At 52.2% G+C, this 26860-nt stretch overlaps 2 protein-coding genes across 4 annotated transcripts; one reads left to right on the forward strand and one right to left on the reverse strand.

The window, feature by feature from the left end:
- Window positions 1-573: 573 nt before the first annotated feature.
- On the reverse strand, window positions 574-10317 carry LRIT1 (leucine rich repeat, Ig-like and transmembrane domains 1). Its single transcript, XM_032609104.1, has 4 exons — window positions 10077-10317; window positions 5929-6395; window positions 2775-3080; window positions 574-1547 (listed from the first exon to the last, which is right to left on the reverse strand). Exons 1-4 carry the CDS (start codon window positions 10289-10291, stop codon window positions 574-576), a joined length of 1962 nt encoding a protein of 653 aa, XP_032464995.1. The 5' UTR covers window positions 10292-10317.
- Window positions 10318-13839: 3522 nt separating this feature from the next.
- Window positions 13840-23375, forward strand: RGR (retinal G protein coupled receptor). 3 transcript variants are annotated; one of them, XM_032608869.1, is made up of 7 exons: window positions 13840-13949; window positions 15664-15820; window positions 16911-17032; window positions 18677-18830; window positions 20240-20357; window positions 22129-22242; window positions 22707-23375. In XM_032608869.1, the coding sequence occupies exons 1-7, from the start codon at window positions 13871-13873 to the stop codon at window positions 22836-22838; spliced, it is 876 nt and encodes a 291-aa protein (XP_032464760.1). In that variant the 5' UTR covers window positions 13840-13870; the 3' UTR covers window positions 22839-23375. The 3 variants fall into 3 exon arrangements, with proteins under 3 accessions (XP_032464760.1, XP_032464761.1, XP_032464763.1); XM_032608870.1 differs by having other exon boundaries at window positions 13871-13949; window positions 15664-15817; window positions 16896-17032; window positions 22707-22838; XM_032608872.1 differs by lacking the exon at window positions 22129-22242 and having other exon boundaries at window positions 13871-13949; window positions 22707-22838.
- The last annotated feature ends 3485 nt before the right edge of the window (window positions 23376-26860 follow it).

Genomic DNA, 26860 nt, shown 5'->3' on the forward strand with positions numbered 1-26860 from the left:
TAGAGTATGGGCAGAAATGGCAGTGTTAAGGAGCTTAATTGGCATCACATGTTTTTGCTCATTTCTTTGATATCACCTGACATCTCCATAAAGAAGCCTACCCCAGGTAGCCACTGACTCTCCATCCTGAGCTCCAAGTAGGACACATGGAGCAGAGCCACCACAGTCAACCCACTGACCTATGGATTGTGTGAAAAGACGTGCTTGTTGCTGTATACCACTGCAATTTTGCCTTTATTTCTTACACACAAAAAACTGACTGATACAGGCAAGTTACTCACCCTGTTCCTTCTCCAGGTAAGTGGGGAGAAGAGTGGTGCCCGCTGCAAAGTGTTGTCCTAAGAATTCAATGAGTTAATGTATATAAAGCACTTAGAACACTTTCTGGCACATAGTAAGTGCTTATATAAGTGTTAGCTGTTGTGGTGGTGGTGGTGTATAAATGTATGAGTAAGCAGATACCCAAGTAGGTAAGAGTGGGTGAGCATGGATTCAGGTGTCAGAGTGAGCGTGTGGGAGGCGAAGAGGGAGAGTGGTTGGGAGCAGGCGTGTAGGCACCTGTATGCACGGCCCTCAGCAGAAGTACTCGTTGATCCGTCTGCCCACCCTGACGCCCGAGGCCTGAGAGTCCAGGCTGGAGTGGGCAGAGAGGAGCCTGTCGGCCTCACTGAGGCTGTGCTGGGACAGCTCCTCTGAGCCATCCTCACTGTGGCCCAGTCTCTCCAGGTTGACGTAGGCACCTGTGGCCTCAGCGGAGCCCCTGGTGTGGCACTTGCGCCAGCGGCTCTGGAGAGCACCGCAGCAGACGAGCAGCGTGAGGGGCAGGGCGATGATGGCAGCCACACTGATCACCACCACGTTGATGAGCCACTGAGTGGCTTCAGCATCCACCACTTCGTCAGTGGAGAAGATGACACACTGCTCCTTCCGGGGCACCAGGCCCTGCACGCAGACACACGCCACGTACTTGATCTTGGGCACCAGCCCACGGATGGTGACACGGGTCTTCCCAGGCTGCACAACCACCCGCCGCATGTCGCGCTGTCCGAAGACTGCGTAGAGGACGCTGAAGGAAGTTGTGTTCCCAGCCTGGGGGGCCTTCCACACCAAGGTCACGCTCTGGTAAGTGTCCCCCACCACCTTGAGAGAGCTCACCCTTTGGGCCTCCTGGGGTCCTGCCTGCACATCCAAGTGCTCTCCTGGGGCCCCCATCTGGAAGGGCTGGAGGATTAGTTGCTCCTTCGTGTTGGGCACAGGGGGCCGAGTGGCTGGGGCAGCAGGCTCGGGGATGTGGGGGACATGCCTGGCCACCATCTTGTTGTATGCAGCTGCTTCTGCCCCCTCACCTGTCCTTGCCCACAGTGCCGCTGCGCCCCCACTGTGTTCCGTGGATGTCTGGGGCTCAGAGACGACCAGGGAGATAAGAGTCTCAGAGGCTCCCAGGAAGTTCTTGGCCTGGCAGATGTAGTCTCCAGAGTCAAGGTGGGACACAGCAGGCAGGCCCAGCAGAGTCCAGATCGTGCCGTCACTGGAGACTTCCTGGTGCACTGTGGGGAAGAGGCACGTGTGGGAGAATGAACGGGCCCATCTGCCCCAAGCTTCCTTCCAGGGCCGAATTCACAGCCCCTGGACTGTGTACATTCTGCCAAGCACCCTGTTATCCCAAGAACAGACTGGGCATCACTGAACTTTTCTTAGATTAGCCATGGGGATGGAGATCACCTGGGCTCAAATTTGGGGAGACACAGGCTGAGGCATAGTCTAAGAATGATCAGCCTTCTAAATCTGAGATGCTCCAACTGTGTCTTTCAAGGGCCTGAGTTCTGCAGAGCTGACCTGTCAGGGGTGGCAGGCTGATGCTTTGGGAGTATGGTGGGTTGGGTGAACCTGAGGCAGAGGCCCAGCTAGAAGTGCTCTGCACACCCCTGCCTGGCCCCACTGCCACTTCAATCACAGCATCTCCAACTTTCTGTATTACATTAGTGGAGCTCCTTACACAGTTTTGTTTGTACATTGATTTCAAGCCCACAGTCCTAGAGCAACGCTTGCCAACCTAGTTGGGGGAAGCACAGAAGAAAGCTGGGAGGGATGGGAGGTGTCCTGGTCAGGTGCCAAGAAATTATTCCTCCTTCACCCTCTTTCTGCATGTAGGTGGGCTGTGACTCCTGCAAACCTCCCCCACCAAGTGCCAGGGATGGACCACCTCTGTCTGCACAGCAAAAAGGGCACAGGCAGTTCCTCCTTGTACGAGCTGTGTGATGCAGACCAACCATTTAGCCTCAGTTTACTTATACCCCAAATAGAAGGGTAATCAGTTTGTTCTTTAAAGTTCAGTGACACCTTGTACATAATACATTTAACACATGAAGCGCTCAGTAGATGGTAACTCCTAGCATTAATTACTCCTAGTGATACTGGCTTCATATTTACAACTTGGAACCTTACTATCAATATTAAATACACTAAGAGAGCATCTTCTACCAAAAAACCAGTGTTTTGCTCCTCTCAGGGTGGGCCCCACGCCTCTGATAGAGTGGCTGGTGGGATATGACAGGACAGGTTGAGATCCATTGTTATTACTGAAGCCACTGTCCCCACGTCCAGCCTCTGGGCACAGTCCCCCAACTCCACTCAGACAGGATGACAGTAAAGAGCCTTGCTCAGCCTACCTCCCTCTCCCTGGCAAACCTGAAGCCCCATTACCCCGCACGTGGGATGATGACCCACCCGCCCCAGTCTGGATCTCAGCACAGCCGTCCCCGGAGCTTACACACCTGTCCCGTTGAGTGGGTGCCCGTTGGCCCTACTCCAGCTCATTTCCGGCCCAGGGACCCCTGAGGCCCCACAGCGTAGCAATACTGCACTGCCCAAGGGGGACCTGATGCTGGCTGCCCCCGGATGGAGCTCCGGACTCCGGCACTTCCTCAGTTCCAGCTGGCTGAAGGTCAGTCCGGCCAGGCTGCGCGGGCTGGCACACCTCAGCCTGGCCTCTATGAAGGCCAGGTTTGGGGCCCAGCCTTCCAGGAGACGGACCAGGTCATAGAGTCGGCAGTCACACACCCAGGGGTTGTCCTGCAGCCCTGCAGGGGTGAAAGGCAGGGCAGGAGGTGAGCCCTAGATATTCAGATCCCCAGTCCCAGCCCCCCTTCTCCCCCAGGGAGGACAAGGCACGTTGTGAGCTCAGGGTCAGCAGAACTGGCCACCAGACCCAGCTCCTTGCTTCACTACAACCTTAAGCCCGGTTCTTCATCTGGAATGACAGCATTACCCCCGTTTCTGGGTGGCTATAAGCATAAATAAAGATAAATGATATTAAGCACTGGCTAAGCCATACAGCGTGCCGACAAGCCACTCTCGGACCGATCCTCTCAGGCTACCGGCCAGGCAGTGGGCATTTCTGCAATGACTGCAATACGCCAGAATCCATCCATTTCTAGAAATGCTTCATGAAACCGACCCCACCCCACCCCTTTCTTTTTTTTGGCCTTGCCTTGCATCTTGCAGGACCTTAGTTCCCTGACCAGGGATCGAACCCAGGACCCCTGTAGTGGAAGCCTGGAGTCCTAACCACTGGACCTCCAGGGAATTCCTGACCCCTGTCCTCCCAGTGTAAGTGGCACTTTCAGCATCACCCCAGCAAAGAGTGTGACTATTCTGAGCCATGGTCCCTTTGACACAGGCTCAAAAAGACAAGAGTGAGGATGACAGGGAACCCAATCTCATGTTATATTCCCAGCCCTCTTTACTTTAAAATTGAACACTTCTATAGCGCTGAAAGCAGGTCACTGTACCTACCCTGTCAAATGACCTTCAACATATAGAGAGGTATTGTGGGTCCTCAATTCTAAGACACAGTTCCTTTTCATATGTCTGCATTTCTAAATACAAAATGAATGCATTTAATGTGATGTCCTTTCTACCCTCCACGGATTGTTATTAAATTTGATAGCATCTAATCAATAGCATATTATATATTTGCATACATGTATTTGATACATTTGGAAACGGAAATGTCAAGGGTTGGGGAAGGTGGATTCAGACCTGCTTGTATATCCATGACTCCCTGGTCCTTTAGAGCACTAGCTGGGAAGGCGCCGGCTCCTCTGCTATTCCCCACCCCCATCCCAGCCAGGTGACGGCTACCTTGTGTCACTGGTTAAATGCATTTCCTGATGCATCTACACCCCAAGAGTCATCACTGCCCAGCTCTGGTGGTGAGCTATCTGACTTCACACAGAATCCCCAGAGAATTGACGCAAATGGCAAAGTTAAAGGACAATGAAACTTTCACCAGTCAGACTGGCAAAAGTTAAACATTCTGACCACTTATTGTTAGCTTCATGAGGGAATAGATGTTCATCCGTCTTGTTCACTGCTGTATCTGCAGCGTCTAGAATGGAGCCCACACGTTGGCTGGCATTCAGATAAGCTTGCAGAGTGGACACAAGCATGGATGGTCGTGCACACTGCTGGTGGGGGTAAAAACTGGCACTTTAGAGACTATGATTAATAGTAAAACATCTAACGTGCATACTCCGTGACCCAGCAATTCCACTTCTCGGTTCCTAGTCTAGAGAAACATTTGTCTCGGTGCACGAGGATGCATTGTCAAGAATGGTCTCTGCGACATCACAGGTGTTAACAAAATAATGGAAACAATTTAAAGGCCCATGAAAGGAGGAATGGCTAAATAAACTGTAGTATAACCGTATGATGGAATATTATGCCAGAGTTTTAAAAAATGAAGTTGATTCATTGGTAGTAACTTACAAAGATCTCCAAGACGTATTGCGGGGCAAAAAAAGTGCTGGTTGATACATACGATATGATGAAATTTTATGCAAAACACACGGCTAAAATTTCTATGTGCATGTATGTTTGCTAAAATTTCTATGTGCATGTATGTTTGTATATGTGTGTGTATGTAAATGTAAACGATAGGAAACATGCAAATAAACATAACAGTGGCTACTTTTTAGGAGAGGGAGAAGGAATTATAATCAGAAGAGGGCATAAAATATATATATATAGGACATTCAAAGTTGATTTTCAAAGAAACAACATCTTTCCATGTAAGTACTACCCTATACAATGCCCTTTATCAGGTGAGATAGTCTGTAGGGTGGATGGAGCTGGAATGGACTTTGCTGTTCCCTGCTCCACATCCAGGAAGTGAGGGGTCTAAATATTCCCTCCTTGGGCTTCCCTGGTGGCGCAGTGGTTGAGAATCTGCCTGCCAATGCAGGGTACACGGGTTCGAGCCCTGGTCTGGGAAGATCCCACATGCCACGGAGCAACTAGGCCCGTGAGCCACAACTACTGAGCCTGTGCGTCTGGAGCTTGTCCGCAACAAGAGAGGCCGCGACAGTGAGAGGCCCGCGCACCGCGATGAAGGGTAGCCCCTGCTCGCCGCAACTAGAGAAAGCCCTCGCAGAGAAACCAAGACCCAACACAGCCAAAAATAAATAATAAATAAATAAATAAATAAATATTCCCTCCTTGAGAGACTCTCCCAGGCCTCAGGGCAGGAGCTGCCCCAAGCTGCTCTAAGATTGCTCCAGCCCTCAGTGCTGGACCTCGCATGAGCCAAGGCATGCTCCAGGGACACCTGCCAGGAGGCCTCTTTTCTGACACTGCCCACCCACTCGCTACTACCCACTTTCTGCCAGGGCCTCACCATGATTCCCAACCCCTCATGGGACAGGGAAAAGGGGCAGAGCTGGGGTCTGAACTGCAGCAGTCTGGCTGGGAGCTTGAGCTCCTAAACCTACCTACCAATGTGTGCCTCTCATTCAATCTTTACTCAAACCCAGAAGGCAAGTGTGATTTTCTAGGTAAAGAACTGAGACTCAGAGAGGCTTTAATAAACTTGCCTAAGACCCCCAAGTATCACTAAAGTGGTTCCAAGTGAAGGATGCCATCTCTTACCTAGGACCAGCTTGACGTGGTGGCCGGGAAGGAAGGGTCCCTTCTGCAGGTGAGTCCAGGTGGTGAGCAACTCCTCGGGGAGCCTCAGCAGCTGGTTGCTGGAGAGGTCAAGGAAGGTGAGGTTCCCCAAGAAGCGCGCGGCCTCCGGGGGCACAGTCGAGAGGCGGTTGGCCTGCAGGTCCAGCAGCCGCAGCTTGGGGGCGTCCCTGAGCGCCGCCCAGGGGAAGGTGGCCAGGTGGTTCCCAGGCATGCGCAGCTCGCGCAGGCGGCGCAGGCCCCTCAGCATCAGAGCATTGAGCTCATAGAGTGCGTTGTAGGGCAGCCACAGCTGCTCCAGGCGGCCCAGCGCCTTGAAGGCCTCCCCGGGAACCCTGCGAATGGCCGTCCGCTCCAGGCGCAGGCTGGAGGTGTCCAGAGGGACAGATGCTGGGGGCAGGGTCATGTCAGGGTCGTTGCACACCACTGTCCTGGTTACAGAAATGGGAGTATTTGAGCAAAGGTCCTGTGGGGTCGGAGATTCCCCTTTTCTTAACCTCCTTTCGAGAGACCCCCTGGTGCGCACAGCCTCATAGGACACCAAACCCAGACTGCGGTGTGCCCTGGAGGTGGGCTAGTAACAAGATTCCTTCTGTTTTCTCTTTGGGAGCTTCTTGCTTGCAGAGCCTCTCATAAGTGTCCCAGGAGGGCCGTTTGGTCTCGGTCACCGGCCTGAAGGACCTCAAGCTTGAACTACTATGTCCCCTTACAGCCTACATCACCTGCAGTGCACTAAGAATGAACAGTGTTTATAAATCCTGAGATCATTTCGTGCACTGCAGCATTGCATCTAGGAGTTAAAAGGGTTCCTTTGTTAAATTATAGCTCAGTTTTTGTGACTGCTTTGGATTTTCTTTATTTAAAAAATATATATATATAGCAACGGCATCAGAACTGGAAGCCACACACGGGATGCCTCGAGCCTCTCCTGACACTGAGGGACCATGAGATGATCAAGGTGTTTAAAAGCTGGAATTTTGCAGCCCCACAGCTGGATTCACCTCTGGGCTCTTTGCTTGCTGGCTGTGTATCCTTGAGTCTATTATGTAACCTCTATTTTCTTCAGTTTCCCCAGAATAATAGACTCCACCGCACAGGGTGGTTTGGGTGTTTAAATGAGTTCATGTGTGTACCAGCTCTGCACACCTGTCACCTGTAGAAGCCCAATTGCTATTGACCACTGTTGTAAGTTTCTGCATCCCAGCACTGCAAGTACATCAGGTCAGTCTTACCAGCTCCTTCCAAAGCTCCTTCTGCCCAAACAGTGACTTCTTAAACCTCATTCTATTAAGTTTGACACTAAAGCAGATAGATAACAGGAGGCAGTCCCCGCCCTCTAGGAGCTGACAATGCAGAACTGTGTTAAATGCTATCACTGAGAGCAGCACACACACAGACGGTAAAAAGGGAAAGATTCTCAAAAGAACGAAACTTTGAGTCTGGCCTTGAGGGACCCAGCCCTTGTGCAGCCCCAGTTTCGTCTGGAGGATGTTTCTGCTCACACTGAAGGAGGTGGGGTGGGAGTGAGGTGGGGATATTGTTTAGCTCTGCTAAGAGAGGTTGTTCTCTTGTAAGGTCATAACGCGTTTCTTGTATCATTCTTCCTGACGCCACACACACACACACACACACACGCACACACACGCGCTCCACCAGCATCCCTCAGCTTAACTTGCATACAGTACTCAAAGTCAGCTGGGCTTGGCTTGCTTTTGTCAATGGTGCCCATAAAAGGCCCAGTTACTTCCGCCCACTCGTATTCATTCTTTAGATATACATGGAACCCCTACTGAGTGACAGAAGAATATCAGACTCACAGCCCCGGTCCCCATACAGCTTATAATCCAGCAAAGGAAGAAAAAGCATTGGAGGCAATGATCCCTTCAGTGATAATGGAAGCTTGGGTGTTGCAGGGAGGAAGGTCTGGATGTAGGTGGGAGGAAGGGAGTTGATGGGAAAACATGTGCTGGAAGGGGGAGAAAACGGTCAATGGAGGGATCAAAGAAACCGATAAGAGCCAGCACAGGCCAACCGCACGGCTCCTGGTGGGGCAAATCAGGCATGAAGGACAAGGGGGCACATCTCTCTAGGTGCCCAGACTTCCCCCCACCACCACCACCACAGCCCCAGGAAACCCCAGGACCCACAAGTACACACACTCTGTTCATGATAGGGGAGCATGGAGCACAGGCAGGTCCATCAGGTGCTCAGGTGTAAGGGCTGGGCCCTCCGAGAGACCCTGGTTAAAGATGGGGTGAGGAAGGTGTCTGAGACACAAAAGGAGACTCTGTCTGACTGCACAACCTGTGCCCTTGGCCACTGGGGATCTCAGGTTTCCCAACAGCCTTTCATGGCCTCATTCCCCTCATTCCTCACACTCCATGCAGATGGGCCGGTGCCTATCAGCTGTGGGACTTCTGGGCAAGTAGAAATGATGGTGAGAGCTCTGGCTTCAGAGGAGGCATAACCAATAGCTGATGTTAGGGGCCCTGGAAACTGCCCTTGGAATTTCATTTTCCATCCTAAAGTCAACCTGCTATCAGAAGCCCTCCCTGGTCCCTGCCCATGGCAGCATCACCAGGTAAGAAGAGTTCTTGAAATGGAACTGAAGTTCTGGGTTCCAAGACCAGCTCTGCCACTGATGCTGTATGACTTTGAGCCCTGTGCTCTCTGTAGGCTGTAAGGGAGGCTCTTTGTCACCCTGGTCACACTGTCCTTGGCCATGGGCTATTCCTGGCCTATTCAGGGCTTAGCCCTGGCTTCCCTTGGGGAGAAGATCCTTACCTCTGATGATCCATATGAGTTGGAGCATCACAGCTTTGGGCCAAAAATGGAGCTCTTCCTGTTCTTCAGACCACATGGGGTATCCTTTCTTGGGGATGCCTCACCTTTCTCTACCTCCCCTCACACTCAATCAGCCTGACCTATTGCTAAGATCATTGAAAGAGCTGCACAGAGGGCTTCCCTGGTGGCGGGTTCGTGCCCCTGTCCGGGAAGATCTCACATACCACGGAGCGGCTGGGCCCATGAGCCATGGCCACTGAGCCTGCGCGTCCGGAGCCTGTGCTCCACAACGGGAGAAGCCACAACAGTGAGAGGCCTGTGTAACGCAAAAGAAAGAGTTGCACTGATAACATTGCTTTCTTGATCAGAAGCCATCAGTGGCTCCCCAACACCCATCTAAGACAAGGGAGAAAGGGAGGATGAAATTCCAGAAGATTGGAAAGATGAGACTGAAATCTCTGAGTAAGTTGGGAAATGCAGTGGTTATTAACAGATGGGCTGAAGAGGTGAGAGAAAAGATAGTTTAAAGACTGCCAAAGAGAGATAGGGAATGAGCCATGGGGGAAGAGCAAGGGTCCACAACACGGGAGCCTTGGGGACGTCCCAGGGAGAGGAGGAGAAGAGGATGGAGGTGCTCTCAGGGCTCAGATGGGGGATGAGGAAAGTCAAAGAAGAGGCTGAGGATGGAGGGACCCTTGCCTGCAATGGAATGGGCACTCCTGGCCTTTCTGAGAGCCCATCGAAAGGGGTCAAGGTTGAGGCTCCTGGGGGCTGGGCCAGAGGAGACCCAAAGTGGGAAGAGTATGAGGAATTGGGTGGTCCCATGATGGGTGGGGCAGTAAGAAATACCTGGGATATGATTGGGTACCCCCAGGAGGTGGGGCAAGAGAATGGAAGAGTCCTGGGAAAGAAGGGGCTGGGGAGATAGAGGATGGTAGGGGGCAGGAGAGAAGGAGAGCAAGAGAAAGAGGTAAGGGGGAGACTTCCTGTGCCCTTAAAGAGGATTCCACTCACAGGAGTGGAGGAAGTCTTCCTGGAGGAAGACTCAGGAAGGATTTCTGGAGCTGACACACCTGTGCCCCACCCCTGCCCCATGTGTAAAGGTACCTGGTACTTCCACTCCACCCCCAAGGCAGAGCCACACCCTGCTGACTGGAAGAAAATGCAGCCCAGACAAGCCCCACGAGACCCTTGGGTCTTGAGGGCCAGGGAGATGGAGGTTTCACCCCGCCACGGTCCTAGGGCCATGCATCCAGCCCCTCCCAGCCCAGCCTGGCTGGTGGAGCCTTGGAGGCCGGGCAACCCACCCCGCACACCTGGTGCCATACCTGGCTTTGCTGCCATCGCCCAGGACATGGAGGCTGCAGCTGCACTGAGAAGGGCAGGCGCCCCGGGCCTGCAGGGGTCCTCCGAGGGCCAGGAGGCACAGAATGCCCACCGCCACCCTCATGGCTCCTGGCTCCTCTGTAGGCCGGGCAGGGGCCTGTCCCTTACTGCTCTGTCCTGCTGGCCCAGCAAACCCAGCAGCTGCCCACCGGCTCATCGGCTGCCACCCCCAACTGAAGCCATCGGATAATCATGGACAGGCTGGGGATTAGGGAGGGGGAGCCCTGGCCACAGCGGCTCAGCGGCTTATTGCTTCCTGGAATCACCCAGTCCTGAAGGTGGGGGTGAGGCATCCCCGTCCAGAGCCACAGCCTCAGGCCCAGAGCACATAGGGCCCGGCAGGAAGTGGGCAGCCACCCAGGGGCAAGCGGCTGCTGGACTGCCTATGCCAGCCAGGCTGCAGCTGCACAGCCCCTACAGGGTGCCTGGGCTCAAAAGAGATGAACGCTGGCCTCTAATAAGGGCCACTGGAAATCCTCTCCAGTGACCCTGTCTTATAGTGAAAAGGCATTGAGATGAAGGTGGTGAAGGCATTAGAAAGAGCCCAAGTGCTGGGCCAGGCCAGCTGGGTTCAAATCCCAGCTCTTCCATTTGCAGGCTGTGACGTCGGGTAAGTCACACGGTCTCTCGTGGCCCCTGTGTCCTCATCTGCCAGAGGGAAGTAAAGTTACTCTACTCAGGGTGTTTATGAAAATTAAACAGCCCAAGTTTCTCAGACCTTGACAGCCTGTGGGAACAGAAGCTTTCTCGGGAGTAGTAAGTACCCAGTTTCCACGGGCACTTCCAAGTACCTGCTCACGGAGGAGCTGGGAAGATTCAGCTATTTGGGGGCAACTGCAGAGGTGTCTCCCATGGACTCAGGAACTCTCCCAGCCCGCCGGGCAAACAGCTGCTTCCTGTGGCATGGAGTCTCAGATCACTGCCGTCTGAGAGGCAGTGATGTGTCTTGGCCTGAGGGTGGAGAGTGCCCCTTCCCTCGTGTTATCTCACTCCAAGGAGGGTCTCAGAGCAGGACCTCCCAGAGCTTTTAGAGAAGCTAAAAGCTTCTGTCGGTTTTTACTGATTGTCCCCTACCCCCAACCTCATCCCACCATAGACACAACATTTCACTCATTGATTCTTCACGTTTGACTCCAAGGCCTTGCTCTTTGGCCCAGAAAACCCTACCCGGTTCCTATGGCTTTTCCAGAAGGTTCCTCAGCCCATGCACCTAGACAAACCTACACCAGTGAGCTGTGACCAAGGCAGATACCTGGGGTCCCGATATACACACAAAATACCTGTGCCAGGCCTGTTTGGACAATATTGGCTTCCAGGAAACATTGGTTCCCATTCCTTCCTCTCTTCCGATTCAGCCAATGTGATTTTCTCAGTGCTTCCCACCTGTACCTCCTCCTCCCCAAACCAGAAAGACAGCCCTGCCCATTCCCACCTCTCTGGCTTTTTCTCCTTCTTTTGGCCATGCCGCATGGCATGTGGGATCTTAGCTCCCCGACCAAGGATCGAACCCGTGTCCACCTGCAGTGGAAGCGCGTAGTCCTAACCACTGGACCACCAGGGACTTCCAGCTGGCTTTTCCTCCTTCTGTTGGGGATGCAACAGCCCTGCTCTCTTTTGCCAGCCTAAATTCTAACCTTGGTTCCTGGTCCTGTCCTGCTTTCTCTTCTCCCTTGAAGTCTTTTGCAACCTTGCAGGCATGAACAAAAAACCCTGACATATGTTGCTGGTGACAGTAATGCAAGATGGAAATCAGGAAAGGCAGGGAACACTCTCTGGTAACTGGGTAATCAAGGAAGGCTTCCAGGAAGACGTGGAAAGTCAGCTCAGCCCTGAGGGGTGGTTAGGCTTGGATAAAAGTGGGGGCCAACAAGAGGAAGGGCATGGGAAAGGAACATTTACAGGATAAAATGAGCTGCTTGACCAGGAGCCCAGGCAGTAGGAGACTGGGCTTCTGTTCCAGCTCCATCCTTGAATCACTGCATGACCTCAGGCCAATTCTTCACAGCTTTGAGCCTCAGTTTCTTTGTGTGGAACGAAAAGGATGATGGTATCTAATTTGTGCAGTTGTGGTAAGAATCATCATAAGATCATTTAGCACAGTACCTAGCCCCTAGCGAGCACTCAATAAATATTAGCTATACTACTGGTAGTGTAATAAGGAAGAACAAACCTGACTCCATATTAGATCTGTTTCTTTAACTTTGTTATTCTTTTGCTTTGGCTTAGAGTTAAGAATGTTGCCTATAGCCTGAAATATACAGAATAGCCCATTCTCAAAGCTCTGACCTTTAAGAGTATAACACTCTGCCATTCATAAAGAGATAAAGAGTTGCAGAAAGAGAATAACATTTGTCTTGTTGAAGGTTTTCAAGAACATTGTGGCCTGACATAGGTGGACAGCTGCAAGAACAAAGGATCTGACGCCAAGAAGTCTGCAACCACCAACCACGCCCCTCCCTCACCTGGTCTTTAAAAATGCTTTGCTGAAACCCTTCGGGGAGTTCGCGTTTTCTGGGGCACGAGCCACTCCTTCTCCTTGCATGGCCTGCAATAAACCTTTCTCTGCTTCAAACTGACGTTTACGTTTGTTTAGCCTCACAGCATCAGGCACGTGAGCTTGTGTTCAGTAACGGTAGCACTCTGAGCCTTGGTTTCTTTACCTGAAAATGAATTAAGTTGTTCTGGATTAGTGTGTCTTTTTTTTTTTCCTTTTCTTTTTTTTTTTAGCTGCGCTGTGCAGCTGGTCGGATCTTAGTTCCCCGACCAGGGATTGAACCTAGGTCTTGGCAGTGAAAGCGAAGAATCCTAACCACTGGACCCCCAGAGAATTCCCAGGAATAGTGTTTCTTGACGTAACTGTCACTATAAGCCAGTGTATAACTTGTAGCAGTCCCTCATTTATAGAAGGCACAACTCTTAGTGGGTCATGGGCCACTTACAAGAAGACAGAAGCCCCTCTGTCCCAATCCAGTGCCTTGGGAGATGCTTGCGCTTGCATACCTTAAGTGCTCTATGGGAGACAGGAAATGCAGCCCCACAGGCTATATCCAACATGTATTCTTCTGACCAAGACTCACACAGGCCAGGGGCAAAGATGCTTACTTTGCAAAAGAGGCAACTGAGGTGACCCCAGTGGTCCCGCCCCAGGGACATAGCTAGTTAATGGTTAATGCAGAACCAGAACCAGTCTCTAGTCCCAGTTGGAGCTCTTTCTATGACAGCAAATGACTTTCCAACCAGCATTCTTTCCCCATTGCTTGTGAGAACACACACATGAGCAGGTGGACACACACACATATGTGCACACACATGCACACAGGTGCTAGGCTTGTCAGCACCTGAAAACATGGAAGGGCCAGGCTCCTGACCCGTTCTCAGGCTCAGCTGCAGCTCAAATCCTCCCTTCTGCCCCCCATCCCTCCCTTCGTTATGCAACTCTCTTCTAATTTAGCTTTCAGCCATACACCATTTGGATTCCAGGTCCTTAATCCGATGGAGCCGAAATGAATGAGGCAGGACTCCTTCACAAAGGCGGCACTGTCTAACTGGTGAATGGGTTCCTTCTGCCCCGGCCAAGAGGACGATTTGGAGGGGCCAGGGAAGGCAGCAAAAAGGAGCTCAATGTCTAGCATAATAACCTGCATGTGCCAGCACGTGGAATGGCCCTTTATAACAGAGGCGCCTGGGTTGGGGGAGCCAGAGAAGAGCTGGGTCAGCGGGGAGAAAGGCAGAGAGAATGGCAGAGTCCGGGACCCTGCCCACCGGCTTCGGGGAGCTGGAGGTCCTGGCAGTGGGAACGGTGCTGCTGGTGGAAGGTGAGCCAGGCAGGAGCCGGGGTGGAGCAGGAACTCGGCCGGGTCCCAGAACCCAGGCCGCAGCTGCAAAGCTGGCAAGGAGAGGTCCGCAAACCCTACTCCTCTGTGCCCGGACCCATGGGGTCTTCCGATGGCTGCACCTGCGGGATGCAGCACGCAGGCTGGGAAGCCAAGAGAGAGAAGCTGGTCAGGCTCAGGGAGGGAGGAACTTTGAGAAGGGGACGTCTGCCCAGGGCATGACCAAGAACCAGGGCTTTTCATGTCTCTGCAGCCAAGAGAAAGTTGAATCCACTCCCTGGAAGTTCTGCTAAGAATCTCATATAATATCAGGCCCCTGGTAGGCTCTGGAGGCAGACAGCTCTGCCACTTGCTGTCTGTGTCACTGAAACCAAGACACTTGAGCTCTCTGACCCTTGGTGCCCTGACATGCCAAGTGGGTGGTGGCAAAGGTTAGATGGGATCAGGGCATAAAGTGCTAGCCTAGATAGACACCCCGGGTTTTCAGTTCATTTATTCCCTTCCTCTCCAGCCCCACATTACTTGCACCATCTCCATTCCCTTGGCCCTAAGGTCTTCTGCTCTAGGGGTGACCTGGGTCCATGAGGTGCCAGCTTCAATCCAGAGTCCCTAAGATGCTCACTGAGGCCAGAGCTGGGCCGGTAGGCGCTGGAGTTGGGCCAGCCCAAGACTAGGTTGATGGGGGATGCAGCCCTTGTTCAAAGCAGATCCAGAGAAATAATCAACACATTTTCTCACCCAACAAGAACTGACAGTGGAGAGGGAGCCGCAGCCACTAGGCTGGTCCCAGAGACCCTGGATGTCATCGTCTGGTGGCCGAAGCCCCTTTTCCTCTCCACTGGGAACCCTACAGTCTAACATCTCTCTAGGTCTTCAAACATGCCTTGAAAGTTTACAGCTTTATGGTTTTGCATGTGCTGTTCCCTCTCTTTAGAATGCTCTTCCACACTTGTCCTCCTAGTGGACGCTCACAGTTTGAATGCAGGATCCTTCCCCATTCCTCTTTAGACGGGAGAAGCCCAGGTGCAGGGGGCATAAGGGGTGGCAAATGAGTGATAAAGCCGAAGTTCAAGATCAGGTCTGTCTACCACTGGAGACCACTCCCTTCAAGCTCACCTCACTGCCCGGTGTCCTGGGAAGCTCCCAGTTCTACGTTGCCATCCCTTAGCCAGCGCTCTCCCTGACGTTGTTCCAGAGCCCTTGGAGAAGGTATTCTGGAATTTGAAAACCCTGATTTCCAGTCCCAGCTCCGCCACTTCCTAGCTGCATACTTAGGGCAAGTTGGCCAGCATCTCTGAGCCTCGGCCTCTCTGCAGTAAGTGGGGAGGACGGTGTCCAGGTGAAGACTGACTGGGAGGACCCACATAAAGTGTGCAACACCCTGCCGGGCACGTGATAAGTGCTCAGTGGCTGTCCATGACTGTAATTGTTCTGGCACAAACCGTGCTGCACTTTAGCGGACTTCTTCCTTGTCTGTCTTCCCATCAGACCGTGCGTTGGTAGAGGGCAGGGTGTACATCTCGTGGCTTTCGGTACCTGAGGGCCAGCCCACTGTGTAGGGGCTTGGTGAGCTGCACTGAGATGGATGCTGAGGGTTTCAGGGGAGGCTGCTGAGGCCCCAGCCACCCCATGGCCCCTCATTCTGAGCCCAGGAGGGCCTCTGCAGCCCCGGAGCCAGCTCTCCCCTTCCTTTCAGCTCTCTCCGGCCTCAGCCTCAATAGCCTGACCATCTTCTGTTTCTGCAAGAACCCGGAGCTGCGGACTCCCAGCCACCTGCTGGTGCTGAGCTTGGCGCTGTCAGACAGTGGGATTAGCCTGAATGCCCTCATGGCCGCCACGTCCAGCCTCCTCCGGTACCTGCCCCCTCCGCAGTCCCTGGGCTCTGGGGCCTGACCTCTGGGCACTGGGCAGCAAGCCAGAGACATTCTGCCTACCTGTAGAAGACTATAGGGGAGAGGGTGGGCAGACTGAACTAGGTTAAATCCGAATTCCAGACTATCCCTGTAGAACCCCAGCCGATTTCTGGAACGCAGGAGTTGCTCGGACCCTGACCATCAGAGCTGGCTGACTGCGGGATTAAGAGCGTGGGCTCTGCAACCAGGCTGCCTAGGTTGGAATCCTGACTTCATTATTTCTATCTCTCGGCTTCTCCTGTAAATTGTATATTATTACCTAACCCATATGGTTGTTGGAAGTATTGACTTATTATTTGTAAATAACGTAAAAACAATGCTTGGCACCTAGGAAGCCATAAATAAGTGTTTGTGAAAGCAAACAGGATTTTGACAAGTGTCTAAGACCTTATGTGCAAACCAGGGTCTTCCAAAGTGGCCTCAGAAGGTGTTTACCGGATTGTTTTCTTAAGCAGACGGAACATTCCTGTGAAAGCTAGAGCCCCACCCCACCCCACCGCTGCCCTCCTATGAACATTCAGAGCTGACCAGTCTGTAGGGTCTGAATCAGTGAGGATTCCTTGCCTTGTTCTCCTCCTACCCCTTCCCAGGGCTGGGGAGGGACAACTGAAGCTTCCACCTTGCCTGGCCCATGAGGCCGGGAGTTGGGAGGCCTGGGATCTACCCCCTGTCTTCGTCTTCATCTGCTGTGTGACATTGGCTCAGTACCTTTTCCCCTCTGAGCCTCAGGCACAAGCTCTCCTCCCAACCAGGTTGTTCCATTTCCTGTGATGCAGGCATCTGATCACCAGGGAGACCCTTCGGTCCAACAGAGGTGCCGTGACGGACCCTGAGCCTGGAGAGTCGGTATCAGGCTCCACCCCTTCACCCCAGCGGCTCGATCTCTAAGGCCCCAGTTTCCTCATAGGAAAAACAGATACTAAAGCCCTTTTCTAAGGAGCTAAAAGTGCCTTCCAAGCTGCTGCTGAGCAGGTGAGGGAGGAAGACAGGGACGGGGGGAGGGGTCACTGGTGCCCCGTGTCTCCCACAGGCGCTGGCCCTATGGCTCAGAAGGATGCCAGGTTCACGGCTTCCAGGGCTTTGCAACAGTGTTGGCCAGCATCTGCAGCAGTGCAGCCATCGCCTGGGGGCGCTATCACCACTACTGCACCCGTATGTCTTCGGGTTCCCACAGTTGGGGGGCCAGCCACCTACTGAGGGTGATCAGGGAGAAGGTCTGCTCAGTGTTTCCCAGTTCAGGGAACTGTGGGTGGGTGTAGGTGACCATGAGCGTGGGGTGTGGGCACTCAGGAAAGGAGGGGTGGGGAGAGTGCGGGAGAGGTGTTGAGGCACGTGCTGGGAAGGCTGCCTGTGCCCCCACTACAGCCTCAGGCAAGTCAGGGGTCCTCTGTGAACTTAGTCTCCTTCTCTGTAGGATGATTTTTATAACCTACCTCACAGTTTTATTTTGAAAATCAAATGAGATCCTGGATACAGAAAATACCCTTGAAGACAGGCACTGTTGGGAGGCAGAGAGGAGGCATGTGCGTGTGTGTGTGTGTGTGTGTGTGTGTGTGTGTGTGTGTAAAACTGGGCATGTGCCTTCGCACCCCACACTTCCATGGAGCCTCTGTCATGCGAAGGCTTCATGAAAATGAGTCAAGCTCCAGATTTTTCAAGTTGGTATTGTCAAATTTCCATCTTCATAATTATCCATATTAGTGTACCACCTGCTGTGTTATTTTTTTCTTAAAAGTGACCCATTTTAAAAAATTTAAACACCTGCTTTAGTCTCATTCTAAAAAATATCTGTGAAATCACAACTTTAGTGTCCTTATAACTATAATACACATTAAAGTAAAAAAACATGTTCACCCATAGACCATTTAGAATAACACTCACCACAGAGATACATAAACATGTATCTGGGGGGCCGTGGCTCAGTTACCACTCACAGCAAACCTCCAGCTTGCAGACTGGGAAGCAGAGGCTCAGAGAAGTTGAGTAGCTTGCCCCGAGTCACACAGCTATAGGGGCAGAACTGGGATTGGGCATGGCCTGGATGCCTCCAGAGGGAGTCTCTCCCTTTGTCTCCTGGGCTCTGAGTCCTGGAGCTGTGGATTTGCCTGGCACAGAGGCTACCCTGGGGTCCATAGCTAGCATGACCTCAAGACCTGAGCACTTCCCCTTTGGAATCGCAGATCTGCCCTGGCCACAGACACACATGGCCCCCTGCCCTCCACAAAGTCACATGCCTCTGTCCAGGCCAAAAAAAAGAAAAAAGCCTTTGTTCTTATCCTAACTCCTATCTGAGCCCCTCCCACCCCATCTGACCCCTGGAGCTCCTCTCCCCCCACTTCTACCCCAGCCCTGTCCCCAAAGCTCCCTCAGACCATCATGCATGCGTGCACACACACACACATGCTCTCTCACATGTGCACACGTGAATGCACACCTTCTCTCGGCCTTAATATAGAGCAGTTAATCCCTGTCCCATGGGCCTCTGGATCAAAGCCCTTCCCGTGCTGGAGGGCACAGGCGAGCAGCACGAAAACAGGGAAGAGGGAAGTGGGGGGTGTTATAATAAAAATTATCTCTTTTATTCTTCATAACAATCGTCTGAAGCAGGGAGTATCATCCCCACTTTGTGAAGGAGAAAACTGAGGCTCAGAGAAACCCTTAATCGCCCGAGGCACTGCGCTATTAAGCATGGGAGCCAGCAGTTAGGGGACATTCTGCATGACCATAGCGTCCATTATTTTTCACTCTGCCAAGCTATCTCCTCCTCTCAACCACCCTCCTCCTGTGTCCATGCAGGCAGCCGACTGGATTGGAACACGGCCGTCTCCCTGGTTTTCTTTGTGTGGCTGTCTTCCGCCTTCTGGGCAACACTGCCCCTCCTGGGCTGGGGACACTATGACCGTGAGCCGCTGGGGACATGCTGCACCCTGGACTATTCCAGGAGGGACAGGTGAGGGGAGGGGAGCGGCTTCGAGGCTCCTTTCCATGGGAGTCTTGGCTTTGAGTCTGTAGGACTGCTAGCAGTGTCAGCTGAAAATCCAAATGGGGACATGTCAGCATTTGCCAAACAATCTCAACTCCCTAGTCGTGATACCCACTAAGGAAAGCCCATTCCAAAGACTGGCCAAGTGATGGGAATGTTATGCAAATTGGGGTGCAGAGTTGGGCTCCAGAAGGAGTCCTATCCGGGGAGCTATTGGCTTCTGTTGGTTATAACATTCACTGAGCCCCATGACCCCTTTGCCACCTTCAGTACAGTCAGATGTCCCAGCTCTGACTTACCAACTTCTAAAGGGAGCCATACCCTTGGTTCGATAGCGTCAAAGAATGTTAAGGTCTTTGCATTGGAAGGGACCTCCTTGGCATAGAGTTCAGTTCTCTGAATTCCTTGAGCGTCTGCTGTGAGCCAAGCCCTGGAGAGATAAGAATAAATGCATGATGGAGCCTACCATTGTGGGCCACACGTCTAGTATACTGCCAGGTCGACCTGGCTCTGGGGTGTCCAGAGCTCCCTCTAGGGGCTGCCTTGGGGAGGGACCACATGGGCTTCAGCCCCCCTCTTGCTTCCACTAGAGCCGCATTGCATTCATCTGCTTTACATGTTTATTCATGTTTACTCATAAAGCACCTGCGTTGATGACCCTCTTCCCTGGTCAAACCCACTGGAGAACCCTGGGTCTTGTCTAATGCCCTTCAGGGCATTCCCTGCAGGTATTTCCGCAGGTGGTGTCCAGTCCTTCTGGCAGCCCTCCTTCCCACTCCTCCTTAGTGGACAGCACCCAGGTGACATGGTCTCTCCTTCACAGAATGGCAGCCTACCTCCCTGTAACTCCCACCTGCTTCTGGGCAGCCCTCTTGCCTCCCCGTGACCACTACCTGGGACCCCAGGCTCTTCTCTGGTCCCTTCAATGATTTCTTCAGTGATACAACGTCCAGTCTCATCCACAGGGTCCTTCCAAATCCCTATGCCAGGAACACTCCTTGGATGAGCCTTCCTCCTGGTCCACTGACATCTCTATTTGGGAAACACGTTTCCCAAACTGAAGTGTCCCGTTCTCTATGCTTGGGGCACATACAGAGAGCAGGGCTGAGCACCTGAACCGCCCAACAGCAAGTTAAAGGAGGACTATCCCTCATTCCAGCTCCCTGGCTCCTAAAGGCAGGTTCCAGGAGGGCCTAGTAGCTCTCTGGTTCCGAGGGGAGTTCAGCCGGGACTTGGGAGCACCCACACTCTGAAAACGCATCTGATGGGAGCAGTTCCGTGCACCTGACTGTCTAGAGCAAAGTCTGGTGGGCTTTCTAGGGTAGCTGATCGTCTCTGAGAGGCAATCCTGACTCCTCCATCCCCTCTGTCTGCAGAAACTTCACCAGCTTCCTCTTCACCATGGCCTTTTTCAACTTCCTCCTGCCCCTCTTCATCACAGTCATATCCTATCGGCTCATGGAGCAGAAACTCGGGAAGACTGGCCGTCCTCCGGTAAGGATCAACACCTAGCAGGAGAAATCTCTCTGTCCCTCTCAGGGACACCAGGGAACATGAATGATGTGACAACAACCAGGGGTTCTCTGTGTTTTCAACGATCAGGAAAGAAATCCAGCTTTCGTACATTGAGCATATGGGGTGTTAGGGCAGAAACACACCTTCCCCATTGCTGGGGATCACCAAGACCTGGGAGGAAGTATCAGAACTGCTCAGACTTACCCAGACCCCATAACTCTGAGAGCCAGGGCGCCCTACCGGACACCATTCTTGCTGTTACACTTGCTCCTTGCCAAGAATGTGAGGGTTGGCACAAAATTACATGCATTTTAAATGCTACTTGTAAATTGCTTCAAGATGTTTCATTGAATCACAGGCACAGGCTGTTACCCACAACATAAAACCACACCTGAAAGCACATTTGTCCAAGGAAAACAATGCTTCAAAATAAGCCCTCCTGGTCATTTCTCAATTTCTGCATTAATATTCTCTTGCCACGATTTTCCTTTAACTTTATCAACTGAACAGTCTCTAGCAGATGAGTCATAAGAAGTACCAAAAACTCAGAAACAAAACAAACCAAAAAACCCAGGTACTAATGTTACTTTATGTGCATTATGTCATTTCATTTTTGCACCCACTCCCCGAGGAAGGAAGGTTTTAACTGTCCCTAGGTCACAGATTAGAAATTTGAGGCTGACAGGGGTTATTAGCTAAACAACTCAAAAGCCATGCGATTAGTAATAGCAGAGTTGGATCAAACCCAGGTCTGGGACTCCACCACTCAAGTGGGCAATCGTAGCGCATAAAGAAAGCACTCTCTGCTACAATCTGCCACATTTTTTTTTCTTTGAATTGGAAAAGCACTGTGCAAATCGATTTTAGCTGTGGACCCAGGTTCCCCTGGTCACAGAAGGAGGGCGAGGGCTGTGCCGGTGCTTTCCCGCTCATCACCGCCTCCACGGTTGTCCTCCTCGCTCTGCCCTCCCCTAGCCCTGCCTGGGTGCTCAAAGTCGCCACATTTTATTGGAGGTTCAATCGGCCAGGAGACAAGGCTGCCACACGGATTTTTCCGGGTTGACTTTAAACCATCCGTTTCAGTAACATCAGCAGAGGTCGCCACGCCTTTGAGCTTAAGTCACCTTCTTCGTTAAAAGGCGACATGGTCAATAAGAAAATAGGCACTGATTTTTGGCGTCAGGATTTTAACCTCTGAATGTATGTGGGGAGCTGGAATTTAGCAAGTTCCACCCTGAAATTAGAGCGCAAGTCGTGTGCGCTCCTGTGGCCACATGTGGTACCACATCGCCTGCTGCTTGATTCTATCTCACACAGCGGAAAGCGGCCCCTTTGAACCCAGGACTGGTTGACCTGCAAGTTGGCTGCAGCTACTGATGGCCAGCTGGTTCTGGGGCTGAGTTGTGAGGGCAGCGCAGCTTGGGGACCCTTACGCACACATTCACATTCACAGAGCCCCTGGTTTCTCAGAACACAGACCAGAAAGGAAGCTTATTATCCACGCCAGTCCCGGCCTCCAGGCCAGTCAGGCCACTTTACAGACAAGGCAGCTGAGGTCAAGTAAGCTTGAACGAGAGGCCTAGGGTCAGGCATCTTAAACAGAAGAGAGATTCATCTGGTCCCAGGTTCCCCCACAGGCTCAGCATCTTCCCACAGCCCTGCCGAGTGCCTACCTGGTTCCTGGACCTCACGGGGCTGCCGACCACCTAGAGCAAGTCGATGCCTCCCTCCTTTACCCATGTCTCCCCAGGTGAACACCGTTCTGCCAGCCAGGACGCTGCTGCTCGGCTGGGGCCCCTACGCTCTCCTATATCTGTACGCAGCCGTTGCGGATGTGACCTCCATCTCCCCCAAGCTGCAAATGGTACAGACACCGCCAGTACCCAAAGCTCTCCCCATTTTTGTGCCTCTGTTTCACCCCATCTCTCTTTCTGGCTTTCTGGTCTCCAAGATAAGCTCTCTCTTTCTCTTTTCCTTTGAACATTCATAACTCACTGGGTGTTAGCTTGTCCCCTGGTCACTCAGGGCCACTGCTCAAGATGGCCTAGGCTTCATGTGAGATGACAGGGACAGCCAGCCAGATGGTGACACGTACCCTCTGGGACCAGGGGCTGAGATTGGTGCCCAGAGGATTGTGATTCCATGCATCATCCACCAACGTATGTCATAGTCAGAGAAGGCTTAGAGGTTGCAGAATCAAGATAAGGACAGATGCTTGGTGGCTGGGGGGATGTCGGGGTGAGCATGGGGGACTGCAGTCACCAGTTGGGACCAGAGAGAGGAGCAGAGGCTCTGAAACTTCTCTCCTGGACTTTTCTGTCACAACAGGTGCCCGCTCTCATTGCCAAGGCTGTGCCAACGGTCAACGCCATCAACTATGCTCTGGGCAGTGAGATGGTGCACAGGGGAATCTGGCAGTGCCTCTCACCGCAGAAAAGAGAGCGGGACCGAGAGCAGTGAACCTCTCCAGGGCGCTGCTCAGACCCAGGCCCACCCTGGCCACCCTGGACTGAGCCCCTCGCAGGAGGCTGCCCGGGAGTCCTGTCCAGCACCCTCAGGAGCCAAGCTCCAGACACGCACCCACCATCCCCAATGGCCCTGTTGAGCCTGGCCCGAGGCTGGACACCGGGGATTCAGAGAGAAACCAAGCTGCGTGGAAGGAGCCGGGACTTTGGAGCCAGACAGACCTGAGTGTTGGTCATAGCGGTCCCCACGGAGGCTGAGAGATCTTGGGAAAGTCATGCTCTCTGAACTCAGCTTCCTGACCCATAACATAAGGATGTTAATATGCACCTCAGGTCTGTCGTGAGACTTGAACATGATAGTGTGTACTCACCACGCACATAGAAGCTGCTGCTCATTAGAACAGCTGTTAGGACTCAGAAACTTACATAGAAAGGGGTGAAAGTCCCAGGTTTGTTTGTGGGAGCTCAACCCAGGCTGCCAGCGTTCAAATACCACTTATTAAATCGTGATCTTTGCAGGTGACTTACTCTTTCTGGGCATTTGTTTCCCAACTTGTGAGGTGTGACGACAGTAATGGTGACTTGACTGTGCAGAAAGGCCCAGAATGTTACCAGGCACATGCGAACTGCTCACCGAGAGTAGCCGCCAGCACCCACCAGTCAAGACAGCTAGCTGTACGTTGCTTAGTTGCCGACATTTAAAAACTCAGGACAATTTATTCAGAACTCCAGACATCTGAAGATGAGGCCCCACCAGCCCCAGGGGAGGCTCCATGGTGACCGTTTGAGACGCGAGGTGGCTTTGCCCTTTGCCCAGGGTACGTGCTCTGCCATCAGTTACAGCTCGTGTGTTTCCCTGCAGAGCCCGCGGGCATCTGAGTTTGAGACACTAACGCTGTGGTTCCCACCCCTGGATGTCCCTCTGCTCCTCCCACAGAGCCAGCGCTTCAGGGACAAGGCACAGCATGTGCACAGGCCTGGGTGAGACCCATGGCCCTAGAGAGAAATGGAGATGGGTGGAGGGTGACTGAGGGCTCTTCAGAAGGTCTGATGATGGAGGGACAGCTGCCCCAGGCACCGCGGAGGCAGCAAGTCTGAAAGCCAATCCCGTGGAGCTGAGGGGAGGAGGGGCCACGTCGGGGGTGGGCGCGGGTGGCCAGGAGAACAGCATCTGGGGTCCCTGCAGACCAGGACATGCCTCTTGGTTTTGCAGATGCAGAAAATCAGGCCCAGAACATCTAACTCCCAAGAAGTCTGCACAAAGCAGAGGCCATTTCAGTCAGTTTGCAAAACCTTGTGGGGTGGGAGGGGAACGCAGCCTTCACACAGCACTGTTTCCTAGACCACGCCCTGTGCCAGGCACTGTGGAGGCCGAGATGCCACCCGGCCTCACTCCAGCGTCCACGCAGAGTCCTTGTCTTCGGCCCTGGAGTGGGGATGGGGTGGGGAAACCTGGGACCTGAGCCGGGCTCACACACAGACGGAGTGGGTCACCAGGAAAGTGATGGATGCTGCGGCTCAGAGATGCTGACTCTGCCTCCACAGCCCGTGGACCTTTAAATGGTCTTTATTGGGGACCCACCCTTTATGTCCCCATTAGAAACACTAAATCCTTAAGGAGGGATGAGGAAACACATTGAGAAGAGGGGAGATGAGCCCCAGACTCCAAGAGAGAAGGGCTGGAAGGTTAGATGAGGCTGAAGACACCCCAAGAGTGGCCCATGTCCCCAAACAGATCAAGCCCCCGCTGGTGCTCAGAGAGGAAGGGAGGAAGACAGGTTGGCCGGATGTGGCCAAGGACAGCGTCAGCTCGAGCCCTGTATGCCCAAGTCTGTCTGGAGAGGGGAAGGTGGGCTTGGGGCATCTCCACCCTGGGCTGGGTCGGCAGGAGATGGGAGGGGATGACAGCACCCGGTGGGGAACGACCAGAGCCCCACCTGAAGCTGTTTGTTCAGAAGCCCCAAGTCCACCCACTCATACCCCTGCATCTCACTCAGGGAATGGGTTTAGGGAGACTCATCAAGGTGCCACTTCTGCAGAACCGCGGGATTGTATAAAGCCCAATTTAAAAGGCACAAAATTTGCTTCCTAAGAATGCCTACATTCTAAGATCCATTGATTTCAGAGTTTATTTAAGCTCTTATTAAAAGAAATATAAGTACAGTAGAATACTATCCCCATCCCTCCCCCCCTCCAATCTTCTTGCTGGGAAGGATGACTCTGCCTATTGACGAATGGACTTGAATTAAGGTTACAAATAAAGTAGCAAGTCGTCTCTGAGGTAAAGGAATGTACAATCCCTGGTCTCCTACCCAAGATCCCCACTGGGACAATTTTCCTGGGAAGAGGAGGGACTGTGTGCCTGATTGATTAGAAAAAAAGGAAACATAAATTAATTATGGCCTAAACTACGTCTATATTTTCTATTAAAAGTAAAAGGATTTTACAAATTTTCTACATTCAATAGCAAAGTAGTAGACCTAATTTATTTATATCTTTCCCCTTGCCATGAAATTGAAAGGATTTCTGCTGTTTTCCCTGTTAGAGACACAGTTAATTCAATTTGTTGAAATACAGGCTCATTCTCCCTCCAACAAAACTGTCTCCTGGATTATTTTTCCCATCTCAGTAATATCATTACTATTTGTCCTGTCATATAAGCTAAATGAAGAGAGAAGAAAGAGGGGGAAAGCAACAGCGTGCTAGGCCGAAGTCCTTACCTGGAAGATAAGGATGACGCGGTGCCTAGTTTCTACCACAGGGTGGCAGCGCTAACTCAATGATAAATTAATTCAACCTGGGTCTCCAGTCCCGGAGGGTCTTTTGAAGAGCCTGGAGGTTCCTCACAAGGCTACTGGGGTGAATTATAGATTCCTGCAGGATCCCAGACAAGCATCCTTTTCTGCTCTTGCTACAGAAGCCTGATGTCTAGTTGTTTTCCACTCCAAATAATGATGTGATTCCACATCTCTCCTTGAAGGGCACGGAATTGCACGCCCACTGTCCAGAGGACTCCCAGAGGGCCCTATACAGCTCCCCTTTTCTCTGCCTACAGAAGAGTCATTGAAAGTTCTGCCAGATGTAAACCTCCAAAGTCTTCCCATGAATAGGATCTGGTTAGGACGTCTGCTCTGGCTTCTGCCTCTGTCTAATCATGAGAAGTTGGGGCAGTCCCTGAATTTTTCTGACTTGGATTATTCATCTGGAAAGTGGAGGTGAGAGCACCTTATGCTGATATTACATGTGGGAACACACAGTAAACTATGGGATGTGGGACATAAGGGCATTGCAGGGACCGTACCCAGAGAAGCAGCCCGAGCCTCTGCAGAGGTGCAGTACATGGCTTTTGGTGATGGTAACATTTCTAAGGTAACAAGTCCTGGAAAAGCCCTGGGTGAAGGCCAAAATCACATCCCTAAATCCTCCTGTCCTCTTGGTTGAGGTAACTTGCTGCTCCCCTCTTAAGCTGCTCCCTGGCCCTGACTCCACACATCCCTGCAGCTGCTGCTACAATGGCCTCCACTGTCTCCCTGCAAGGCCGGCTCTGCCCAGCTGCCCTTCCTTTCGCAGCTGTCAAAACACATGCAAGTCCTTTGCTGTCTAGGTGAGAGGCAACGTGACAGCTTGGAAAGCACTTAGGTGTGGGTATTGGAAAAGACCTGGCATGAATCTAGGATTAGCCTTTTATTCAATGTGTGACCAAGTTTGAGCAAGTTTCTATCTTGATTTGTTCTGCTCCCACCAAAATGGCCTCATTGGGGTGGCATATTTTAAAGCACATAGTGCGTAGTGGGTGTTCAATAAATATTAGAGTCCCACCTTATCGCTATTCCTTGCTATCCCCTGAATTTTACTATTACTCACTCAAGAAAGGGGTTGTACAGGAAAATTATGATGATTGAGTGACAATTATATGCAACATGTGTCACATCTACAACCTCGTTTAATTCCCCACAACATCCTCAAAAACATATTCTCAAACTTGTCTGCACCTTTGAAGCATCTTGGGGCCTGGCC

Source organism: Phocoena sinus, chromosome 16 (genome assembly GCF_008692025.1).
Source record: "Phocoena sinus isolate mPhoSin1 chromosome 16, mPhoSin1.pri, whole genome shotgun sequence".
In the NCBI taxonomy this organism is placed as follows: Eukaryota; Metazoa; Chordata; class Mammalia; order Artiodactyla; family Phocoenidae; genus Phocoena; species Phocoena sinus.